At 41.4% G+C, this 23,531-nt stretch overlaps 1 protein-coding gene across 2 annotated transcripts in view; it reads right to left on the reverse strand.

Moving 5' to 3' along the window:
* Nucleotides 1-23,531, reverse strand: part of TLN2 (talin 2) — a 155,914-nt gene that overhangs the window by 63,518 nt on the left and 68,865 nt on the right. For both annotated transcript variants that reach the window (XM_017816944.1, XM_017816942.1), the window contains 16 exons: nucleotides 21,353-21,457; nucleotides 20,968-21,123; nucleotides 19,982-20,083; nucleotides 17,437-17,513; nucleotides 15,247-15,427; nucleotides 13,316-13,429; nucleotides 12,565-12,673; nucleotides 11,709-11,917; nucleotides 10,799-10,897; nucleotides 9,327-9,494; nucleotides 8,914-9,208; nucleotides 6,181-6,347; nucleotides 5,016-5,144; nucleotides 3,403-3,516; nucleotides 1,831-1,944; nucleotides 571-705 (listed from right to left, as the gene is read on the reverse strand). In XM_017816944.1, coding sequence (XP_017672433.1) covers nucleotides 571-705; nucleotides 1,831-1,944; nucleotides 3,403-3,516; nucleotides 5,016-5,144; nucleotides 6,181-6,347; nucleotides 8,914-9,208; nucleotides 9,327-9,494; nucleotides 10,799-10,897; nucleotides 11,709-11,917; nucleotides 12,565-12,673; nucleotides 13,316-13,429; nucleotides 15,247-15,427; nucleotides 17,437-17,513; nucleotides 19,982-20,083; nucleotides 20,968-21,123; nucleotides 21,353-21,457 — 2,274 coding nt within the window. The remainder of the gene's footprint in view (nucleotides 1-570; nucleotides 706-1,830; nucleotides 1,945-3,402; nucleotides 3,517-5,015; nucleotides 5,145-6,180; nucleotides 6,348-8,913; nucleotides 9,209-9,326; nucleotides 9,495-10,798; nucleotides 10,898-11,708; nucleotides 11,918-12,564; nucleotides 12,674-13,315; nucleotides 13,430-15,246; nucleotides 15,428-17,436; nucleotides 17,514-19,981; nucleotides 20,084-20,967; nucleotides 21,124-21,352; nucleotides 21,458-23,531) is intronic.

Below are 23,531 nucleotides of genomic sequence, written 5' to 3' on the forward strand. Positions count from 1 at the left end.
CTCACACACACACACTCACACACACACACTCACACACACACACTCACACACACACACTCACACACACACACTCACACACACACACTCACACACACACACTCACACAAGGAGCAGACTTCCCACCGATTTTACTTTTTAAGCCCCTACATAGTTTAGCAATCTGTGTGTGAAACACAGAGAGGATCTGCTCCCCTGAGTTTTAGAGATGATGGCTGCAGTTCACAATTACAGCAGTGGCCACAGCAGTGCCACAGCTGGGTTCTCTCTGGTTTGGCTGCTGCACGAGATCTGCTCCCTATCCCTGCTCTCCCTCAAATGTAAGAGCAGCTCAGAGCCTTGATGTGCTGCTCTGTCCTCCCTCCTCCTGTTTTTCTGGTATGGAAATGCTAGCACAAGCTTTTCAGTTTTCTTGTCACTTCTCCCTCCCCTTTTTTATGACTCAGGAGCCACCTGGGAGTCTGAGCAAACTGCACAAAAGTGAGAAGAGAACAGTGCCTGAGCACGAGCTATTCCCTTGGGGGAGACACAAAGCCATCCTGCTTTAGCTGATTAAAACCAGTATTTACCTACCTTCTGGGAGGCTGTTCGTAGCTCAGCTAAGCTGGTGGCAAGGTTCTTGGCACACTGACTGAGCTGCATTGCTGCTGCCTGATCAGTCACTGTGGGGACTGCAGCTTTAGCAGAGGCCACCATCTTACTTCCAGGCTGTTCAAAGAGCAACAGTGAACACAATTGGTTTGACCAGCTCATTTTCCTTAAAAAAGGTTTAAGGTTCAATAAAGAAACTGCTTCCTTCACCCACACACTCATGAGGTTTCTCAGTTTTTCTTTAATGACCATGCACATCCCTCAAGCTGCAGCACCCTGTGGTAATTCCACATTGCTGAGTCCCCTGCAGCTTTACTGCTGCAGTGACTGCTCCATTGGTACCAATGTCTGCCTGAGGCCTTTGGGTGCTCATGCAGACTGCTTAAAAATGCTTAAATGTGCTCTTTTGCCATCCAGCATCCATGTGGCACAAGCAGGTCCAGGTGGCACAGATGGCAAATATGTCTCTGTTTCTAAACATTAAACTCTGCCAAAATTCCATCAATAGAGAACTGTAATTCAAGCAATGACTTTTCACAGGGATTACTGCTAATGCAATTAAAATACTTTGCTGATTCTTATCATCACCACTGTACACACATACAGCCAGAGGGGAGATGGATTGATCATTTGAATGGCCCGGAGGGAATCATACAGTAAAATATTTAAAACAGAGCAAGGGCATGGTTTGTGATACCTCTGCCTACAGGAGACCATAAAAAACCTGCTAACAGCAACCACATTTCAGGCAAGACTAACTGGTGCCAAGTAATGATCATCTCACACGGAGAATTGTTTTTTTCTGTTTGTTTCTTGTAATGTCAACAATAAACTCAATAGTTTTGTTATCGATGCTCAATATTCTGTCTTTCTATTCTATTTTTTAGATGTTTTAGAAAAAAAAGCACAGAGTCAAATTTTGTGTTTTGTCCAAAACTTGAATCTAGATCCATTATGCAGGTTAATATCTAAAAAACCATGCTAATAGTCCCTTTTATTTCTGAAGAATTCTGGAGCTTGTTGCTGCAACACTAAATTTACCTTGCCTAAGCAGCATCTCACATATTCAGACCTCTTAGAAAGATGCTGAATTCTCTCCATCTTGATCTTTAAACTCTTTCCCAGAAGGCAAGTACTACAGCAACGAATGTTCCTTGTCCACAAACATTAGTTTTCTTGTTAAAAGTTAACAATTTACTGTTTATTTATCACTGCATCTATGCAGTGATTGATTCACTTCACCTGGAGGAAATTCTGGCTGGAGTTTATCAAAGCAAGCTGGGCACTGAGGTCTTCTGCCTGAGCTTGACTTCCTCTCACACCCTGCACCAACTGAGGAATGTGGTCTGCAACATTCTAAAATAAACAAAGGGAAAAGATTTTAGTAAATAAATGAGAACTCAAAATGCTCTGACACTAAAACAAGCACTGTCCCCACTCCCCTTAAAGACAACTGTAGCATTCACAGGTAAAATATTCTTGTGCCTTCACAGAATTCATTTAGGACTCCATCAAACCAAATTAGTATACAATAGGATTTTCTTAGAGATGGTCTTGAATAAAGAACTCTTTATTCAAGCTACTTTTTAGTTTAAGGATCCTACAAGACAATCCAAGGTTTTTATGGAGAATTACATACACCAAGTATTTCTAATTGCTTCCTTTGCATGTTCAAACACCAGTAGTGGAGGCGACAGATTTTTTTAAAGAGAATGCCCTGCTTTCAGAAAAAACATTGTCTTTTATCCATAAGCACCTCAGCCTACTTTCCCATGACTTTCAACAACACAAACTTATAGTATGGCAAGTGTGTATTGCTAAAATTTTACTCCTGGATTGTCCACATTCATGGTCCTTGTCCATCCATTCCACAATAACACTTACTTCAGCAGTGCACTACTACATTATCACCACCACAAAAAGTAAAGGAGTAGATACTGAATCTTCTCTGCTAATAAATGAGCATCAGGACAAAATTAGAATGAACTGCAAACAATAGAGTGAATCAGCTTGCTTTCTTTTTTTTCTGATTCATACTGAAATAGCAGCTCTCTCCAACACAATTTTGAGATGTACTTGAGCTACCTTATTTAACTCCAACATTTCTTAGAAGTGCCACCATGACAATTGCTGAATGTTAATGTGGCTTTTAACAGTATCTTCTTTAATGGTTTTGTTCTTGTTCCCCACATAACTGCTCTTTGATGCAGAAGAAAATCCTTCTGCATTCTATTGTCTTTTTTAATTTTTTTTATTTAAATGTAATTTCTTTATTAATCAAAGCTAGAAGCTGATCTGCCAAATATAGCTGAAACACAAAAGAGAACAGCTTCTCACCAGACTCTGAATTCTAGCATTGAAACTACAGACATGTGCTTGACTTCAGGTCTACCTTGAAAACTTGTGGTCCTGACAGCTTTAGCTTCAAACCAGGAATCATGGTAACCCCACAGTAAAGTCTAAAACTTATTTTTTATGGTGACATTTAAGGTGCCAGTTTCTTGGAGGTGGAATATCAGAATAGCAGGATCAGTTGTTAGTTATATAACCAATTATATAACCAATATGTTAAATAAGAACTTCACCCTATGATAATATAAATCACTGTTGCTCTTCTATCCCTCACTATGGAAAATTCAGGGGTTACTTTCTCTACACACGGAAAACACAACAAATACAGATGCACACGGGTAGTGCTGGGGGTTTTTAAAATCTCTTTTGGAGGTTGCAACAGTATTAGGGAGGGTGATTTTCAGCTCCCCACAAGGCAGAGTTCAAGGGTTATTATTTGTCAGTGGGTTGTGCCGTGTTTACCTTGCAGCTCTGCACGAGTTGCTGGTGGGCTGCCGTGTTCTTATTTGAAACAGCTGCATTCTGAGAGGCTGCAATAGTCTGGGTGGCAGCAGCTGCAGCTTGTTTAGCTGCAATCTTTGGAGAAAAAGAAACAGTCAAATCAGTGGTAAAAGCCTGAGTAATTCAGAGGATGAAATACACATTACAGGTAGCTCTGAGAGTAACAACTTTGACAGATTAATACACTATATCCCTTGATTTGATTTGCCTTAAGGAAACTCAGGATTGCTCTTCTCTCAAGGTGAAAATGATCTGAACACTTATCCATCTCTAACTTGCCAACAAAGAAAAAGGTAGAATTAGAAGGATTCTACACTCTCACTCTTCCACAGCTTAGGTGGCAGTCTGAGCAAAAGAAGTCAAATACAAACAGCAGAGATGGGCCAAACAATTGGCTCCTTACAAAGGCCAGAGGAAACAGGCAAAGTAGATGCAGTGCTTCACCTGCTACATGAATACCTCTGAGCAAGGGCTCAAGGGAGCCAATTCTTACTGAGACTGCTCTGTGGCAAGAGCAAAGTTACTAAAATGACACAGAGATCCAAAATACTGGTATTCCTGGGTCTAAAAGCACTGAGAAAACCTTCTTCAAATATCTAGGAGTGTTACTATCAACATCTCCCTACTACAAAATGAAAAATTCAACAATTTATCTGAAGTATTTCAACACACCAACACCAGCTGGCCCACTAAATACAACCAAGCACGAAGTTCACTACACACTTCACTCCTTTGTGAGGCCTTATATATTATAACAGCAAAGCAAATAAAATGTTAGTTCTATAAAACTTTCTTGCATGCAGTTAAAAAACGGCAGCCTTTATTTCCTGAAATACTCTTGACTTTTAGTTCTAGGCAGACACAGCAACTTGGTTACCTCCTTAGATCAGCTTGTTTGTCTCATCTCATTGAATTTAATCAGACTATTGTAAAGTCACAGTTGCAAACTAGGAATTTAAAAATGCTTCTTTTTTTAATCTATCTTTTCTTCATTTTGTCTGAGAACAGGAAGATTGCCTGTTCAAGAACAAGACAAGCCTCCAAGATATTTTATCCTCAGTGCACAGTAAATGGCCCTTCTCCCCCTCGGCTGTGCTACCAGATAGGATCTTTTTACTTCCATTCCTGTTTCTTTGATTCTGAGTAATTTACCAGATTAATTGGATATGCTGAGATTGAATATAACTTTGTACAGAAATTTGTATGACACTCTGGCAAATGTACTAGTAAAGCCACCCAAAGGTGTTGTGTAAATGACAGATCACACGGATAAATTAAAGTAGTAATGCAGCAGTTTCAGCTCAGCTGTTTTAATTTTCTGCCTAATGCCTTCTGAGTCAAATCCTTACACCACTTTACTACATCAGTGAAACAAAGTGCTCCATTTTCTGGACTGTGGTATCACACCCTACCATGTCTAACCCCCAGCCTTGTACTCTGAACTGTTTATGGTGCTATCATTCCATGCTTAGCACTTTTACTGGAACAGTCATTTCCACTTTCTCAAAATTATCTACAGATATTAGTTACCAAAAGGGAGCAAAATGAAAATTCAACAATATCTAGTTTCCAACCTCTAATCTGTTGACAATCTTCTTCTTGATGGCGTTCTGTGCAGCAGCATTGGTGGCCACCCGCAGTCCCTCTGCTGCTTCTCTCAGACGCTGTTGCTGATCCTCATTTTCAGGGTTGGCTGCAGCTCCCTGCACAAGATTTCAGAGCAAAAACCACCACAGTCTCAGTAAAAGTTATTGGAGAAAACACAGATGAATATCAAGGCTTTAGTTCCAGACAGTGTCTGCTACATCAGCCTTCATATTCCTTGTATTGTCTTAACCAAAGTTAAAGGAACACCAAAATATTGCAAGCCTTCAACACGGAAAATCTATTGCCAGCGGAAGGTTGTTACTGTGTGTGTTTGATACTTGGAGAAAGGGAGCTGAACATTTGCTTCATGCACCACTTTGGGTGCTTGAGAAAAAAGCCTTTGTAAACTGCTTCCCCTGTGATCTGTAATAATGGACTTGGAGAAAAGTAGGGTTTGGAAAAAAAAACATACAGTTTTTAAAATTCCCAATTCAATATGCCTTGCAGTACCTGCAGTCCAAAAATTAAGATTTAACACAGCAGGTTTCCCCCATTTGAAGTCTGAGAAGTTACTGGGAAGTCAAGGAAATGCTCTGCAGCCAGGCATATGGACTGGAGTCCCAGCAGAGCACTGGCCCTGCTGCTGTAAAAATCATTCCAGTGCAGGATCTGGGAAACAATTCAAAGGGAGATTTATTTCTCCCTAGTGGATTTAAATAGGTTTCCAGCACAGAAAGGAAAGAAAAAGTTAAATCAGCTGGAGGAAACTGTTCCTATGGCAGAGGAGAGTTGCTCTGTGAATGGTTTCTGTAGGAGACTGCCGTGGTTCTGCTGTTCCATCTGGAACTGGTACAAGACTTTGCATCCCAGTGGTTATGGCTAGTGGCACTGCCCTGGATGGCCCGAGTCACGACCACCCTGCACACAGGAAAGCAAAGCAGTGCAAGTATGGGTTTTTAAAACCAAAAAACTCCAGGTAACTAATAACTTGGTTTTTTGGAACGTACTTAGGATAAGTCATTAAATGCTGAACACTTACAGGATAAGAGAAACCATCTCTCCCACAGCCAGATCCCACCTATAACATCCCACATCCCGCTCCTCTTTGGGCACAGCCCCACAAGCTGAAGTGACAGTGCCTCTCCCTGGTACCTTTGCAGCTTCCACCATGCGGGCTGTAGAGTCTGCCAGGAGCTTTGCAGCAGCCAGAAGCTTCTTGGAGTTCTCCATATCTATTTCTGCCTCGGCGTCCGACCTCATGGCGTTGACGAGGTCGGAGGTGGCCTGTGCCAGCACCCGGGCCTGCCGCACCATCTCACCTGGGGGACACAGCTGCAGTTGGACCTCCTGCTCTCCACAGGGCAGCCTGGCTTTCAAAATTCAGCATCATTTCACCAGACAAAACCCAAGTCACGTTTGCTGAAGTATTTTTTTTTACTTGAAAGCGATACGCGCGTAGTTCATAACTTGGGAGTTTTATAAACGAAATCTTTGATCACAGTATAAATGGTGGAAACCACTGCAGTGGAGATTAAGAAAAAAACTGTAGTATTTGCATTCTAGATAGCAAGATAAAACCCCCAAATCAATATTTTCATGTAATTTTGAATATACGGTTCAAGGACACTCCTGTCCCAGGGAAGACTAAAAATTTTGCTTTCAAATCACAGCCAAGATTTCACTCCTTCAATAAAAATTACCCATCTTGCACCTGTTCTTTTGGGGAATTATCTTCTGTTTAATATAAACTAAATTAAGAACCTTGTCAGAAGAGACTTAGCAGCATTAAGAGAGGGTTTTGGCCAAAAATAAGATATATTTATGATACTGGAGTCATGTTCTGGTCATGGTGAAGCACAGAGATGAAACAACAGTGCTTCTGAAGTGGATTCATACCCTTTCTAGAACAACTTCATTTGGTCACTAAAACATACACTTGGACTCCTTCATAAATAGACTGGAATCAATAAAGCCTTTGCCTTTCCATAGGTTATCAAATCAAGTTAGATGTATTTGGGTTTAAGGCCTCATTCTTTTCCAATGCTCTTAAGAAATCATGGGAACAAAGATAATAACAGCTGTTTTCTCATGTGTAAAGGTGAATTGTGGGCATCAGAATTAAAAGACCAGACTCCTCTGGTCAGGCATAGGCCCAAAAAATTACATTTTTCTAGCTGTTATCAACTATTATCATTCCCAGTATGAAATTTTGCAATTAAAACTTTCAGCAGTATTTGCTAACTCAGCTCTCAGTCCAAATATCCCACTTGAAAAAAAAATCCCTTTAAATGCTCTTTCCTACAGTATTAAGTCAGTAAATCAAACAGATTACAAACAATAATTCAGCAGTCACAGGCTGGAGTCTCTTTGCTGTTAAAATTGCAACCACAGTAGTGCAATGATAAATTGGAAACACAGACTGGAATCTGAATGACTTCTACTAAAAATTAGGTATTGCAAAACAAGATATTTGACTGGTTTTGACTTGACTTGACAGACAAGAAATGTTATTCAAGATCACCACTTTCACTGCATCTTTCTGTACAGGAGCTGAATCACGAATGACAGTAAAACACAAAACCTGACATGGTTTCCTGTGCACATCCACATTAATTAAAATTCCTTAGGATACCTACAGAGCATTAGAAAACCTTTTCCACAGCCTTCAATTTGAAGATTAAGAGTGGTTTAGCAACCATTCCTGTGCATTTTTTAAAAATCTTAATTGTTCATGTTTCTCATAAAGATTCTAAGGTCAAAATACACTGAGATTTCACTAATTACTTCCTTGCATAAGCCTCTAGAAGTGTCTGTATGGCTGTAATCACATTTCCTGAAAAAACAAACATCTGAAAGTTTTGCCTCTTAAATGTAACAACCAAGACAACTCTACAATAAAAGATTCATTTGTTCACATTGACTGTAACATGAACACAGCTGTGACTGAAATGTTTTCTTTCCTGGCCTTGAATTGATACAACATGAAAGAAAATACCAAAACTATACTATTCACCATAACTGGTGAGTAAACTGATCCCATTTTAAACTTTCTATGAATTGTCTTGATTTCCAGTTGATACTGCCCCTCCATACTGCTGCCACTTCACAACACTCAGAACTGTTGAAATTTCACTGTTCTAAGTAATTTACTGGTTCTTTACTAAAAATTCACACTGGCTTGGTTAAACATTAAGGATCTCAAGTTTGTGTTGGTTCTAGAAGCTACGCCCATTTTAGAGGCATCACAGAAAAAAAAAAAAGCAGAAATAAGTTTCAAAACCTCAAAAAAAATCTATGCATAGTAAAATGCACCACTGTGAAGTATTTACCCAGGTACCTGTCTTCATATCTGGAGCTGAGACATTGCTACACAACCCTGTGAAGTGGCAGAGAACAGACAAAATACTACAGCAATACTACAGCATGATAGGGATTGTTTTCCCAGAATGTTCACTCCACCCAGCACACAGCTATGGGCATTTTGCTGATTTAATATTATGGGTTGGATGAGCACCTCCCAGGCAACCAGCAGTAGGACAAGAGGGCTCAGCCTTAAGCTGTGCCAGGGGAGGTTTAGGTGGGATATTGGGAAGAAATTCTTTACAGAGAGAGTGCTCAGCCATTGGAATGGGCTGCCCAGGGAGGGGGTGGATTCTCCGTCCCTGGAGGTGTTTAAGGTGACACTGGATGTGGCATCAGTGCCATGGGCTGGGAACCACAGCGGGGTTGGATCAAGACTTGGACTGGATGATCTCAGAGGTCTTTTCCAACCCAGCTGATTCTGTGACAGCACTAGTACACGTCAGAGAAGGATTTTTACCTCCTTCCTTTGCAAGGTGCACATCCCTGAGCAATGGGAAGCTGCTGTTCCCTAGGGACACTTACCAGCATCCCCCATGGAGCTGAAGATGCTCTCTGTGACACACATGATGGTGTCTGTGGCCTGGTCGTAGCGCCCGATGGGCTCCCCCCTGCTCGCAAACTGCCGCACGTGCTGCAGGAGGTCGTTCAGGGCCTGGCTCACGATGCTGGCAGCTGCACTGACCTGCTTCAGCAGCTCGGTGTCGTCTGTGGCAGCCTGGCAGGCCCTCACACAGTTCTCCACCGAGCGGTCCACCAGCTTCCCAGCCTCGATCAGCTGCTCCTGGCACACCGGAGAGCTGATGGTGGGACTCACAACCTGCACGGGGAGAGGGCACAGAGCATTCAGAACAGGCTGGCTTGATACTAACGCAGTTTTTGGGAATCCATGGCAGCACCCAGATGCCTTGGCACCCTGGGAACACCAGCAGCCTCACCTTGGCACAAGCCACGAGCTGGGAAGTAGAGAGTGCACACTGTGTGGCAGCAGCAATGACCCTGTTCTGCAGGACTGTGTCCTCAGCCACCTGTGCCACGTTCTTGGCCTTCAGCACCAACATGGCAGCAGCATTGGCAACAGCTTTGGCCAAACTCATCAGGACATCCTGGTAAAACAAAGGGAAAACTCAGTCTTAATCTAAAAAAGTATATACTTTGTTGTTCGTAAGATCAGATCTCCTGAAGGTAAGAAGTTCTTTTATATGAAAACTTCAACATGTTGTTCTGTGTAAAGCAGCAGCCACAGCTATTGCTCAGAAACCCAATGGTTTTCTGTCCTCAGTACAACCATTTCTGCATCTACATTATGAAGGTACTCCACTGAAGGAATATGGCCTATCAAGTCTTCAATTGGCTCAGTGTCCATAAGAAGAAACCTATGTCCCAGTTTGAAATGTGTTTATCTTCATTTCCTGAGAACACACTCTTAATACAAAACCATCTGGAGTTCACCACTAAACATGTGATAAATATCTGCAATAAGAGTGACAACCTCAAGGACAAAACTGCTGAGGAGGGACAGGACTTGAGTTGATAACAAAATTCAAGGACTTAATTGTGCTTAACAGCAGAAACAACTGCAATTGCATTTTTGAAAATGCCCTTTCCAACCACAATTTTTCCTTGTCCATGATGTAAATATAGCCCTACAAATTACTGCTCCTAATCAAAACAGGTCTTAATTCCAGCACATTTTTCCCTTGTACCAAAATAATTTAGTTCACTCTGAAGCTGTGACAGTAAAACACGCTCAGGTGTTAATTCCTGCAATGAATAAGTTCAAATAATTTCTTCCCATTTCCCCATTTAAAATCCCACATTCCATGTACTTGAGAGTTTTTTAGTGAGATGGAGTCTTCCTAATGTCTGTACTGTTAAAATAACCATTGAGTGAAAAAACCCAGACATGTTTTTAACAGAGCATTTAACAGAGCATTTAAGAACAATGGTCTTAAACTGCTAATAGCAAACACTGTTAAGTCATGAGGCATTATGATTTTATAATTGCTAATACTACTAATCTTAAAAAGATTTTGTTTGTAATATAGTAATTTTCTTCTACTCAGTTCACCAGAAGGTTTTATTAACTTTTGGTTTGCACTCCTACATACAGACACAGCAAACACGTACGGGAAAACTACTCCAGGTAATGAGCAGAAATCCAGTGCAAACAGCTCTCCATGAAGCATGAAAGCATCTGGATGATTCACAGAACCAAGTAGGGGTTCTTATGAAATCAGCACTCTGTGACTGTGTAATTAAAAACAACTTCAAAATGGATTAACCTCAATTAGTGCAGAGAAACTCCAGCATTTTCTAAGCACACTTTGGGAAGCCTGGCTTTATGCAGAGACCTCCTCGTTAGAAAGCTGCCCAGCTCTGGCAGTGACAAACAATCCCCCCTCGTTACCTGGAACCTTTCATCTGTTTCATTCTCTCCAATCTGCCTCAGGAGCTCCCCGCTTGCTTGTCCAATGCTTCCAGCTGCAGTCAAAACTGTCTGTCGAGGCTGCCAAAAGGTGACAGTGAAACACATTAATTCAGAGAAAATGAGCTTTACTTGAAGTTTAGATTTCCTCCAAGAAATCCTGCACAGCTGTGCAATCAATACAGCCCCCAAAAAATTCACAACAGGAATACTTTGGAGAACTCTTTACTTTTCCACATGCACGACTGCACATCCATATTTCAGGGGTTTCATCTGATGTGTTCCCAGACAACATGCAAAGAATTTTGGAGAACTTGAATAGACTTTGCTGTCATAACTGCAAAGATAATTAAGGATGGAGAGCCAATATGATCTGAAACATCAGATTTCATGTTCTTCAAAACATGAATACCTGAAGAGATCTAAGGCAAACTGTCTACAGAGTCCAAATCATAAGAAACTAATCAAGAGATTTTATCCTGGTCAGTTCTACTCTCATTTCTGGAAAACTACAATATATGAATTAACTTCACATTTATATATCAAAGCAGACAAAAAGAGTAAGGAAAAGAGCCATGAATGAGTGTCTCTCCACTTCCTATTGAGTCACAGTACTATTTGAAATTTGTTTCTAAAAGAGAACACAGTACCCAGATTAATCAACTATTTATTGCATAAATCAACCTCTGTACACAACACAGACCATTCTAATATCAAGGTGCAAGACTTAAAGGCACAGAGACAGACGAAGGATTAAGAAGTAGTCACAAGAGCTGCTTGCACAGGGAGCAGTAAGTGGCACTGAACAGGTGAGTGTAGAACCTAACCAGTCCCAAAAAAACCAAAGCCATGCACTTCAGAGAAGGAACCTGAGGAGTTTCCATCTACTCACCTCTCCTGAAGTAGGTTGCACAGCCTTCAGCAGGTCTGAGACAGCGCTGGCCAGTGTTCGAGCAGCTTTCAGGAGGTCTTCTCCACTTCCGACCTCATCATCCATGAGAGCAGCAAGCAGCTTCACACCTTTGGACATCTCAGTGAGGTTGGAAGAGATGGTTGTGATGGCACATCCCACAGCAGTGTAATCAGTGTCAACTGGGTCCCCTGTAGAGCAAATGTTTTCCATGATCAAAATGCTTTAGTGGTTAAAGAGGAAACAGGGGCAGCTGCCACCAGCTACACTCTTGAGAGACATTTCAAGGTAGCCAAGCAGTGCCTACTAAGTAATTTGTCACTTTAAAAGAATTAGACTGCTCTAAATTGTCTGATTTTTACATTTCTTCTATCTTCTAACAGAATTTCTCCTCATTCAATGCAATTGCTGAGAAGCCCACAGTGTCAGCTATCTTTCCATACTGAAAGAACCTAAAGCAATACAGTCTTGTGCTGTTTAAGCCACTTGCAGTTTCTTCAACTTACAATTTGCTGAAGAAAAACCGTCACCAATAAACATATAATAATCCAACAACTGCCAATAATGCTTTCTTGTGGTAAGCTTGCAAACACTCTCTATTGAATAAGCAAGTCGCATTTTATTTTCATTGACGGCTGTACCTTCAGTGCGAGAGAGAAACCGAAGATACAAAAACCGTGTTGGGAGGGACACAAAGTTTGTTCCACACATCAGTGTCCTACCAGGGTGTTTTACTGACACTTTTTCTGCAGCTACCTCATCCTCAGTTCCTGTGTTACTTGATTTAGACTGACAAATGTCAGGAGACTGCAAGGAAACCCCTCCCCTTGAAGTTTACCTGCCGTGAGGTTCACGACAGACGCGGTTCCTGCAGTGATTGCATCAACCTGAGAGTGTATTTCATGTTTGGATTCATCAACCTTGTTCTGAACCCATACTCTGGATGCCTGAAGAGCAATAAGAAAAAAGAAGAATTAAGGATTGCAGTGAGGCTCTATAAGAGGCGATATCATGTAAATCTCCCATTCCTTCATGGACTTTTAGAAGTGAAACGGAGGACAGCCAGCAAGCCCTTAAAGTGAAATGTTAAAGCAAACATTTTTTTTTGCTGATTCCTTCACTACAGATTTGCTACCACACTTCAACAGCTGCCCTTTTAAGGTAAATGCCATAAAGTGCATGCACGAAGGTTAAACACTCTTGACTGACAGTCCCCCACAAGCAATAACCCTTTTTCTCTGTCCTCGTGCCCTAACCTGGATCAGGAGCAACAGAATCAGATTTTGTTCTTATTTTTCACGTGTGTGGGAGGCAGTTACTCCCACCATAAATAATGCCCATAGATTGTGTTTAACTGTACACGTGCCCACAAAACAATAGCATTCCAGACACGTTTGTGCAAGTAACTCTGCTGCATCTGATCTCAGGAGACTGATAAGAGTGAGGTGGAACACTGAACACAATTCCTTGAAGAGAGAACAGCATTTTATCCCATTTTGAAAGTGATATCACTTTAGATCTGGGAGCAATGATCTGTAAACACCCCAGAGCGTCAAGACTCATTTCTGTGAGGGCTGAGGAGAACTCACCATGTCCTGCCCCAGAGGAGGCAGGTTGTCCACCTCGCTGAGGTCGGCCTGCGCCTGCTGCACCGCGTGCATGCTGGTGTTGATGGTGCCCATCAGGGCCTGCTGGGCTGAGGTCTGCAAGGCAAAACAGGGCTGGTGCTGTGTCCCAAAGGGCACTCCAGGCACACGTGACACGTGCACCGAGAGACAGCGAGTGCCAACAGTCCAACACTCACACCAGGCCATTTCAGATCGGGCCTTCCCCTGGTGCAGTGGAGAGAGCAAATCTCTCTCACAGTCTTTCACCTGTGTCATTTTACACTGCTCTGTGCTTCCACACCTTTCAGCTTTCTCAGATCAAACAATGATCAACAGACACACACAGAACACCACTGAGCTGTCTTACTGACCTGCATTCAAGGAACATGAAAACTCAATTTGCCTCTAGGATATCCTTATTGATTTCCTGGCACAGGTACCTACGTCATCAAGGACGACTCTAAAACTAAACTGTCAGCACTGTGCACGGGTTAACAGAGAACTGCAGGGTTTTAGGCAGAGCAGGATGGAGATCTGTGTTGGGTGTCTGTGGCACAGTTTTGGCTGCAGGGGTGAGAAGGGGCCAGGGGCTGCCCCACGCTGGGCACACCAACAGAGCCAGGGCAGGACACAGCTGAGCCCAGCAGCTGTGGCACCTCTGGGAAAGCATCTGTCAGAAAGGGCAAACCATCACATGGCAGAGAGGGGAAAAAACAGTTCATGAAACACCTTTGCAAATGCAGCGCCTGAGGGGGATGTGGAGGAGGTGCTGGGGTAGCAGAGCACAGGGGTGACCAGAGTGGAGCAGCTATTTCCCTGCAGCCTGTGGGGAGAGCCCTGTTGGAGCAGATATCTTCATATCCACCCTGCAGCTGCAGCACGTGGGGATTTCCCAGGAAGAAACTCCAGCCTATGGAGAGCCTGTGCTGGAGCAGGGTCTGACAGGAACTGCAGCCTGTGGAGGACCAGCACTGGAGTGGGATCTCCAAAGGGAACTGCAGCTCATAGGGACCCACGCCAAAGGCAGTTTATCCTGAATGATTGCAGGGATAAAATGCAGGACACACTGGATCTGGGGAAAAGCATGAGGAGGAAGGAGCAGCAGAGAGGGGCTGTTACAAGTTGACCACTTGTGAGCAGGGAGTAGAACAGTCAGAAGTGAAGGAGTGAAGGGTGGAAAAAAAAGAGGGGGGTGGGTGGGAAGGTGTTTTACTTTTCATATTTCTCATCATCCAACTGTATTTTAATTGACAATAAATTAACTTTCTTTTCCCCAAGCTGATTCTGGTTTGCCCATGAAGGTAATTGGTGATCTCCATGTCTTTATCTTGACCTATGCCAGATAAAGCTTTTTCATCTTATATATCCCACACACTTCTCATTGAGGAGGAGGAGTGAAAAAGCAGTTGGGCAGGCATTTGGCAAACAGCTAAGGGCAATCCACATATTACACTGCTAGTAGTATATCATGATCTTAAGCATTGATTATATTCTCAAAGACTTTTTAGGGCTTTTAAAGCCTTTTAATTTAACTGAGAAAATGCACTATCTGCCTTAAGCCTACTAAAAAATTTCTAAATTGGTGGGCTAGTGATAAGCTAAAAGTAAGCCTTTTCTTTAAAATTGCTTACTTTTGCCAGTCTTTAAACCATCAAATACTGGTTTAACTACTTAGAAGCAAAGAGAAGGCTGGAAGAGCCTGCTTTAAAGGAAACAAAGAAATAAATCAAAATGTGAAACCCTAAATACACCAGGGACACTCCAAACTTATGTTTGGTAGGACAGCCAGGAAGTTCCAGCCAGGACTCCTGCTCTTAGAAATAGGTATAAAACTCTGTCCCTGACTCCTCGCGGCGCAGACAAGTTCCAAAGACAGAAAAGAGTTCCAAACACAAATCCAGGAGGCTGCTCACAAGAGGGGGCATGTGTCCTCTGTGCATCTGCCCGATGGTGACCTGCTGCTGGGGGGAGGGCATGATGCCAACGTTGAAGGTCTCGGGGCCGCTGGAGCCCGAGCGCATGACAGCGGGCAGTGCCACGGAGCCGTGCTCCACCTTCCCCGTCCGGTTGAACTGCTGCTGCAGGATGGTAGATCTGCAAAAAAAACCCCATCCAACAGAGAATTGGTGAGCTCCTGCAAATCAGGTTCTGCCAGGTGATCTTCCTTTAGGATTTTAAAGTGCATTTTACGACAGTTTGGAGAAGCCGGGAAACTTTACGTTTTTCCTTTCTAAGCATTTTCTAACATACTGGAAAAACAATCTGGGGCTTTGGGCAGATTTATTCATCTGTCTATTATTATAGACAGATTAATATATATATGCTTATTATTTATATATTTATATATTTAATATTTGTTTATATATTTATATTTAATATATATTTATTAATTTATTTAATTTATATTTAATATATTTATATGTTTAATATTTAATATTTATATATTTATATATGTTTATTATTTTATTTATAATATATATTATATATATTATATAATGTTATATATTATATTATTATATTATTATATAATTATATTATTATATTATAATAGTATTATATTATTATATTATTATATAATATATATTATTTTATTTATAATAAAATATTAATTTTATAATGACAACAAAACTATTATTAATAAAATATAATTATTTATAGCACTAATGAGAAGGCACCAAGGAAAAGGCAATGTGCAGTTATGGTACACGTAGTACAAAAGCTTTACCCCCTTTAGATGCATGACAGACAGAACCAGAACAGGGTTTATGGCATAACAACTGCTTTGTTTCAGTTGTATCATTGACTGATGAATAGAAAATAAAAGCATGAACCTTGTGGAGATGTCTTTTGCAAGCACTTCCTAGAACTGGGATAAAAACTAACATTCTTTCCTTCACCTTTATACACATAAGCACAACAGTACCTGTCAATGATCTGGTAGCCTATCAGATAATGGGCTGGGGGGCAGGATACTTTCAAGAATAATAAATAAAGTTACTGCCATCCATGGTCATGAGCTGCTTTGCCAGATGTACTGCTCATATTTAAATATGATTCAAGCTTTAATAGATAGAAACGTTGTCAGGAATTCAGGTTTTAACAATAACGCTCTTCTGGGGGGAAAAAAGTGATTTCAACTGTGAAAAAATCTTTTATTTATCTATTACAAGTTTTGGGCTACTCTGCACAGCACTTAGCTGTATATTCTGGAAGTGCTTTGGAAAGGGCCATGTCAAAATAAAGCACATCTGAACACGTGTGACCCATCAAAAGTTGAAATTACACATAAGGCCACATTAACTATCCAACAAGTCTATCTCATATAAACCCTATGCTCAACAATAAATCAAATGGGCTTTTCACATACACACTGCTGACACTGCCATCCTCAGAGTTCCAAGAGGAGACTTGAGTGGCTTATTACAGCTCATAATGTCAAAAATCTGTTTCTATTCTTTCACTGCATGGAAAGTGCAGTGATTTAACATTCCTTTTCACGAGCATGGCCAGCTCACAGTTCTGCTTGTTGCTGTATTCAGCTACTTTCCCATCAAAACCACTGCCTGACCTACCAAATATTCTCCTATCAAAACTAAACCCTGACCCTTCCCCACACCAAATATCTGTTAGGTTTGTCTGGTGAATAAGTCAGCTCTGTTATAACACAGTGTACAACTAAACTGACAGGAGGCACATTTACTGGAAACCATGGGACCAGCAGACACAAGTAACTAAACCCTCGTAAATCCTACATTTTTGCACAAAGATCAAAAAACTAATACAGCAATTTCAGCTCTGCTTCATTATCCCTCTCTCCACCCCAGCATTTTACTGAATTACGGCCTGAGTTCCTTTGTTCAAGGGTCAAGTTAGCACAAACTGCTGGTTTCCTTAACCACCAATTTTGTGACAAATACCTGCTCTGCAATCCTCGAAGGAATCTAGGAGCCTGATTGCCTGGGGGTAGTACTTCCTTCTATTGAAATATTGTGTAGAAAACCTTCCTTTAACAGCAATAACTGTCCTACTTCATTTGAAAAGAGCTGCTGCAGCTAAATGTGGCACTCAAAGAAAGAGCATTTCCTCCTGCTGTTTACACTCACTTCTTAGGTGAAACAGATTCTTCCAACATGGTTGATTCTTCATCACCTTCAAGCCCAAATCTATCTTTACTTTGTTTCTGGAGGAGGGGAAAAAAAAAATTCAGTTAAACAATGTGCTGATTTTTGCTTTGTCTCCACCACTCCCCTGCCATTTATCACAAACCTAATCAAAGAATGTGCAGAGCCTTGGCTGGTGCTGAACACCAGGCTTTGGGCAGTGAGGGACAACAGAACCTCCACTTCAGAACAACAGTCCAGGTTCCAAACCCTGGCAGATGAAGCACATAAAGCCAAAAAGCCTGCTGGTGCTTTTGGGACAAAGGGATAAGGAAAGTGCTGAGATATTGTCTTTTCTCACAGGGAAAAAAATGTTCTGAGGCCCAAGTGACGTGCAACAGCATCAAATGCCAGCACAGACAGGACATGTACCTTCTCCTTTTCCCATTCTCTTCTAACTCAGCAACCTCAGGCTGACTCAGGTGCTCCAAGTCATATTTAGCATCTGAAATGTTACTACATGGTGCAAGCTACCAGCAGGAAATACATACCCATAGGAAAGGCAATACACCTAATACTGTCTCCAAGTTGTTTTATCACAGGTACTTTGAAGTTCTGGACAGTCTGCACAGCTGAGTGTTTGAGGCAGGTTTTTTTTAGTGGTATAAGGGAGGTAAATATACACAAGGGCAGTAAATCTAAACCTCCAGAAACATCAGGAAACGACCATAAATCATAGAGGGAGTGCCTTATAAAAACAGCCCATTTCTACTTGTGACCTGGTGAAAAGAAACTGCTTTCCACCTTGTTTTGTGATTTGTAGTCTGAATACATATATTGTATGTAATATATAGATGGGTATAGAGGAGCACCCACTATGACCTTGGGTACATTTAATGGGAACTCCTTGTGCACAACTATACACACACACACAACTTTGGAGAGAGAAGCTCTTACTATTATAGTTTGATCACATGCATGAACTGAAACTCCCTCTCTCTAGTCAAAATTGTGCCTTACTTCCATATTAATGTGAAGTCAATAATTATATCTAAATTAAAAATTGTAGAAGTTACTCAAGTTCAGAGTTCCCTGTCAACTGATCAATGACCTGTCACTAATCAGGACATGAGGGGTTGGAGAACACTGCACCAGCAACACTTTAGCAGGAAAAAAATGTACCTACCAATCCACACCAGAGAAAATGAGTTGGAACAGTCCAAAACACAGCAAGAATTAACATTATGCCACTGAGAGCAATAAACCATCCTTTGAGGCACTGCATCACTGAGATAACGTGGGCTCAACAACTGTGAACTGCAGCTTCTCCCGTTCACCACAGGTGTTTATTGTTTAACCTGCTCCTAATTCATTCATTTTAAACTGGATGTGTCAGCAGATGGGAAAGAAAAGAAATCAAAGCCCTGGGAATGGCAATTCACACCTCTGTATTCTATTCTGGGAAGGCAGAAGGCTGCTTTCGTTCGGCATTAGAGAGCAAAGCTACTTTTGAATCAAGATTTAAACCATCTATAGAAACCTGCAATTTATTTGACATTTATTAAGCCTGAGACTGACAGCCCAGAGGAAAAGGCATGTACTGGGATGAGTTCTAGCAATCCTGCTCAACCTCTTCTTGCACAACACTTGATGTTGCATCCTCCACTGTGAACAAAGGCAATAAATTCTCCTGGGCTACTTGACTTCCCCATTTCTTCACTATTAATATCTACTACAATAAATAATGATGTAGGTTGGTTAAACCTGAATAAAGTAAAAATCTGACAAGAAGCAATCAGTGCTATTTGAACCACCTCAATTTTCTATACAACATGTTTAGAACATGACCATTCAGCTCCATGTTTGTTGGCAAACTTGTTCCTTTTTGCTGTTGCACTTTACTTGTGAATATTTTGAATGCTGGGGATGTGTATCAGCCTTTCCTCCCTCCTCCCAGGTACAATCCATAAAACCAAATTTCCAGGCAGACTGGCCTCTTCACCAACACTGATTTTATCCCTCTGCACAAATGAGGTATAATCTTTGCTTTACTAATCACAGTATTTTTAAAGCAATATAATGTTGAGGTTTTTCTGTTTGTTTCTCTGGCAAAAAAAACTTTCTCAGCTTTGCTGCCTTCAACAGCTGTACAATTATTGTGCAGTCCTTGCTGGAGTTTTAAACACTGCTTCTAGGGGATGATTTCTTCCCACCTGATTTATCAGCTTGGACCATAGTTTAAAATCCATGGTTGAAGCTTTGGACTCTTCTCTGGATACACAGTGTCCCCAGTTCACCTTCCAGACAGGAAAGCAAAGCCCAGGAGTGCTGTACTGAGCCCAACCCATGCTACTGAAACAGTTAATAACCTTGATTTTTCCAGAAGCAGTGACTGACTTACAGGTAAAAACAAATAACATCAAAACATAAGATACAACACCAACTTTATGAGAGAAAGAACTGCAGCTTGCACATAATTGAGTTTTTGCATTGCTGTACAGTGATTTTTACAGCTTTTTTGCTACATATCAAGATGTTAATACTGTACCTTCTTTAGGATGATATCAATGTAACCTGCAATTAATTGAGAGATCTGTTCTCCTTCAGTGGTCTGTACTGAATAATAGCTTTCCTGATATTCACCAAAATCCTGAAGAAAAAGAGGAAAAAAACCCCAAAACCTCTTTGAAAATGCTAAGCAAAGTGAGAAACAGTACTAAATAAGAGAGCATTCAAATTTTAAAATTGTTTGTAAAGTCATTTTATTATATCCAACAGTAAATGAAACTGCTCCAAGGTTCTAAACCAGGAAGGGAGGGAGGAGACAAGAATGCTTTTTTTTCAGCTTAATCACACATGTTTCATTAACTGAAATGCCCAAGAGACACTTGGTCTAATTTTATCAGACTTGGTCACTTAAGAATGGAGGAAAGTCCTTAGAATTCAATCCTAGAGCATAATCATCCATGCAAGCAGAAATTAGATGCACGTGAATCAAGCGAATGTAATTTTCCAGCCTCTGCCTCTTGCTCTCCCACTTGAAACAACCTTTTCATATCCAAAATGAACGTTGCAGCAGTCTCCTTTGGACCCAATAATGAACAAAATATCACATTCATGAAACTTCTTTCGTAACTATTAAATGTCTGAATGAACCATCTGACCTTGTTTACGTTCACATAAGCCACAAAGCACATCGTGAACGACAAGCACCATAACAAGTTTACAGAGGTGAGAATAAAAGTGATTTCTTAAATGTTTCAGTAATTAGGCACAAACCAGATGTAAACTGTGTTTTCTGAAAAGATTTAAACAGTACTTCTGAGGAACTGGTCTGTCCAGAAGCATCAAACTACAGCTTGACCCTAGATGCAAATATGGGCCAAGGTATTACTTGAGGACTCAGTGACTCTATATAACGCTAGAAAATTAGAGAGAGAACAAGTTACATGACAGAAACTGTTTTAAGTCCACCTTTTCCTTTCTCCTTGCCACACAAATCCCTTTTCCTCTGAATATACACAGAAGGATTACCAGAGTGAAGCTCTTAGGGGAGGCAGCCCAGCGTTTCACCGTGGTCAGTGGCCACTCCTGCAGCACCTCCTTGGTCTTCTCATCCACCCGCATCACAGAGTCCTTGGTGACACCCAGCAAACGAGGAACCAGCTTGTTTTTGCCTTTCATCTTTTCCTGTAACGAGGTGGGAAAGGTTTGCTTTCCATTCAAATGGAAAAAGCAACCTGGAACATACTGACAAAGGGAAGCAAACGGGCACGCAGAGGAGGACAATTTAAAACTCTTCTCGCTCCCCCAGGCAACTGAAATATTTTGGAGATTGAAGCAACAAACCTTTGCTTAGGGTGGAATCAGAGGTAACCCATAACCACGGGTACAATGGTCACAGGAAGACCCACATTACCTTAACCAGGAAAAACGACACCCCGTAGGTGCGCAGGGAGCGGGCGAGCTTCACGTACTTCACTTTGGCCTCTATCTCAGTCATCTCACCACAGTTCTTGTGCTCCTGCAATGAGAGGGCAGCATCAATTAGGCAGAATCGAGGCTTTCTGGAAACGACAACAACAACAAAAAACAGCTTTTATCTGTTTCAGGAAGGTTAGTTGATAATCATTACAATTAGAATGGGTAGAAATGTTAGCAAGACTCTAATTCCTCACATCAGAGACCATAAACAACCTGTGCAAACAGAACACTCCTCTTTGACCATCATCCACTCAATGTGTGCCTCACATCAAGTGCATTTAAACCACTTCTGATAGAGTTTTAAATTCTGGCTATTCCTGCTATTTGACACTATTAGGTTTCATATCATTCATGCCTCTTCACTCAGTTCTTAAAAATAATTTAAATGTCCCAGCACCCACATTTTTTTCCAAAAAGAGACTATTTACTCCTGCTTTGTGCCCAAAAATTCTGACTCATGAAAGCCTCACACTTTGTGCTTGACCATTTCTCATCTCTTGGAGGTCCTTCCAATAGGTTCTTTTTTGGGCCAGTTACAACATTATCCACAATCTTTTTCCAGCACATGAAAAGAATTCTACAGCTGAGGAAGAAACAAGGATTTTTCTAAATAGTTCATCTAGGTGTGTCTTGTAACTCGGTCTCTATTTATTATTTAAATATTTATTCATTAGTAAACTCGAATACTTGTATGTAATGGCAGCTACCCATCAAACTTCACCTCAGTACCTGCTCTCCTACCCCAGACCATTCTGCTGCAAATCATATCCCAATGTCTTGTTTAAATACGGTTTGTGGGGTTCCCTATCCCACCCCATCTTCCCCTCCCACGTTTCTGAACTGCTGTGGCCACCTCTTCCCTGGTGACTGATGGCAGCAGGGGGAGCACCAGGAACGTGGGAGATGCCTTCCTGCTCCACTTGTTACCACCCCGACAGCCTTCCAAGGAGGAGCAGCTGCAGCTCCCAAACCCCTGTGCATCCCAGGGACACAGGCCCATCACACCTGCCAAGTTCAGCACAGAGAACACAACCAGGAACCCAAGAGCACCAATACAGTCATTGCACATGGAATATTTGGTGAAAACCACCTGCCCAACTCCAGAGTTTTGTAATTTGGGAAACAGCTTGGTTTTGGGTTGTCTTTTCAAAAAGGCAGCTCACTTATTCTACCTTCCTGTTGTATCTTTGCCCACCATCAGTGCCCTCACTTGTCCATGCACTGGAGGAGGGAGTGATGGAAACTCCTCACGGGCCATATCTGACCTGGGCAAAGATCCCATGCTCTGAATAGCAGGACAGTGACACTCAGAAGTGAAAGAATCTGGTTTTTGCTTAAACTACCACCAGCCAAAGGTGTTCAGAACAGCATCAGCCACACTCACCCACAAGGAAGTATTGAAGCTGCAGGCAGAACAGCCTGAGTGAGTGACACGATTCTCTGACTGGGAGTGTGACAGACACAGCAAAGCACAGCACCTGCTCCTGCTCTTCAATCTGTCTCCCAGGTGAGGTCACAGATCACTGGTGGATCCTTCTAGAAACCATGACTTGATTTCACCTGTTGACCTCAGAATTTCTAACTTACTTTTGGGAAGTTATTGCCAAAAAGTTATTGTTACAAGTTATTGCCAAACTTGTATTTCAGTGGGCAAGTCCTTGGTGCACTTCCAGCACTCAGACTCTGAGATCACTTCCAACAGTATCAGCTCCTTGTACCATTTATACTCAATTTATATTGTATGTACCATTTATATATATGTACCATTTATACTCAATACCATTTACACTTTGGACCTTTTATACCCAGCTACTCCAGCCTTTAACAACTGTGTGATTCCCAGACACACCATGGAATTCAAGCATTAAGTAGCACAACTTGAGGCTCAGGTCTGAAGGAGGCATGAAATTAAAACTGGCTTTCCTAAATGTGAGCCTATTTTAGCACAAATACACATCTTTACATTTCAATACAACTGACAAAAAGATCTTTAAAAACTGGATATTGACTCGTATCTTTTTAACAACGGATATTGGATAATCATCAGTGAAGAAAAAAGGTTCAGGATCAGGCATTTTATTTCTTCAGGATCTGCTAAAGAAATAAAATAGAAG

The sequence above is a fragment of the Lepidothrix coronata genome, unplaced genomic scaffold, assembly GCF_001604755.1.
Source record: "Lepidothrix coronata isolate B3197 unplaced genomic scaffold, Lepidothrix_coronata-1.0 Scaffold58, whole genome shotgun sequence".
Classification (NCBI taxonomy): domain Eukaryota; kingdom Metazoa; phylum Chordata; class Aves; order Passeriformes; family Pipridae; genus Lepidothrix; species Lepidothrix coronata.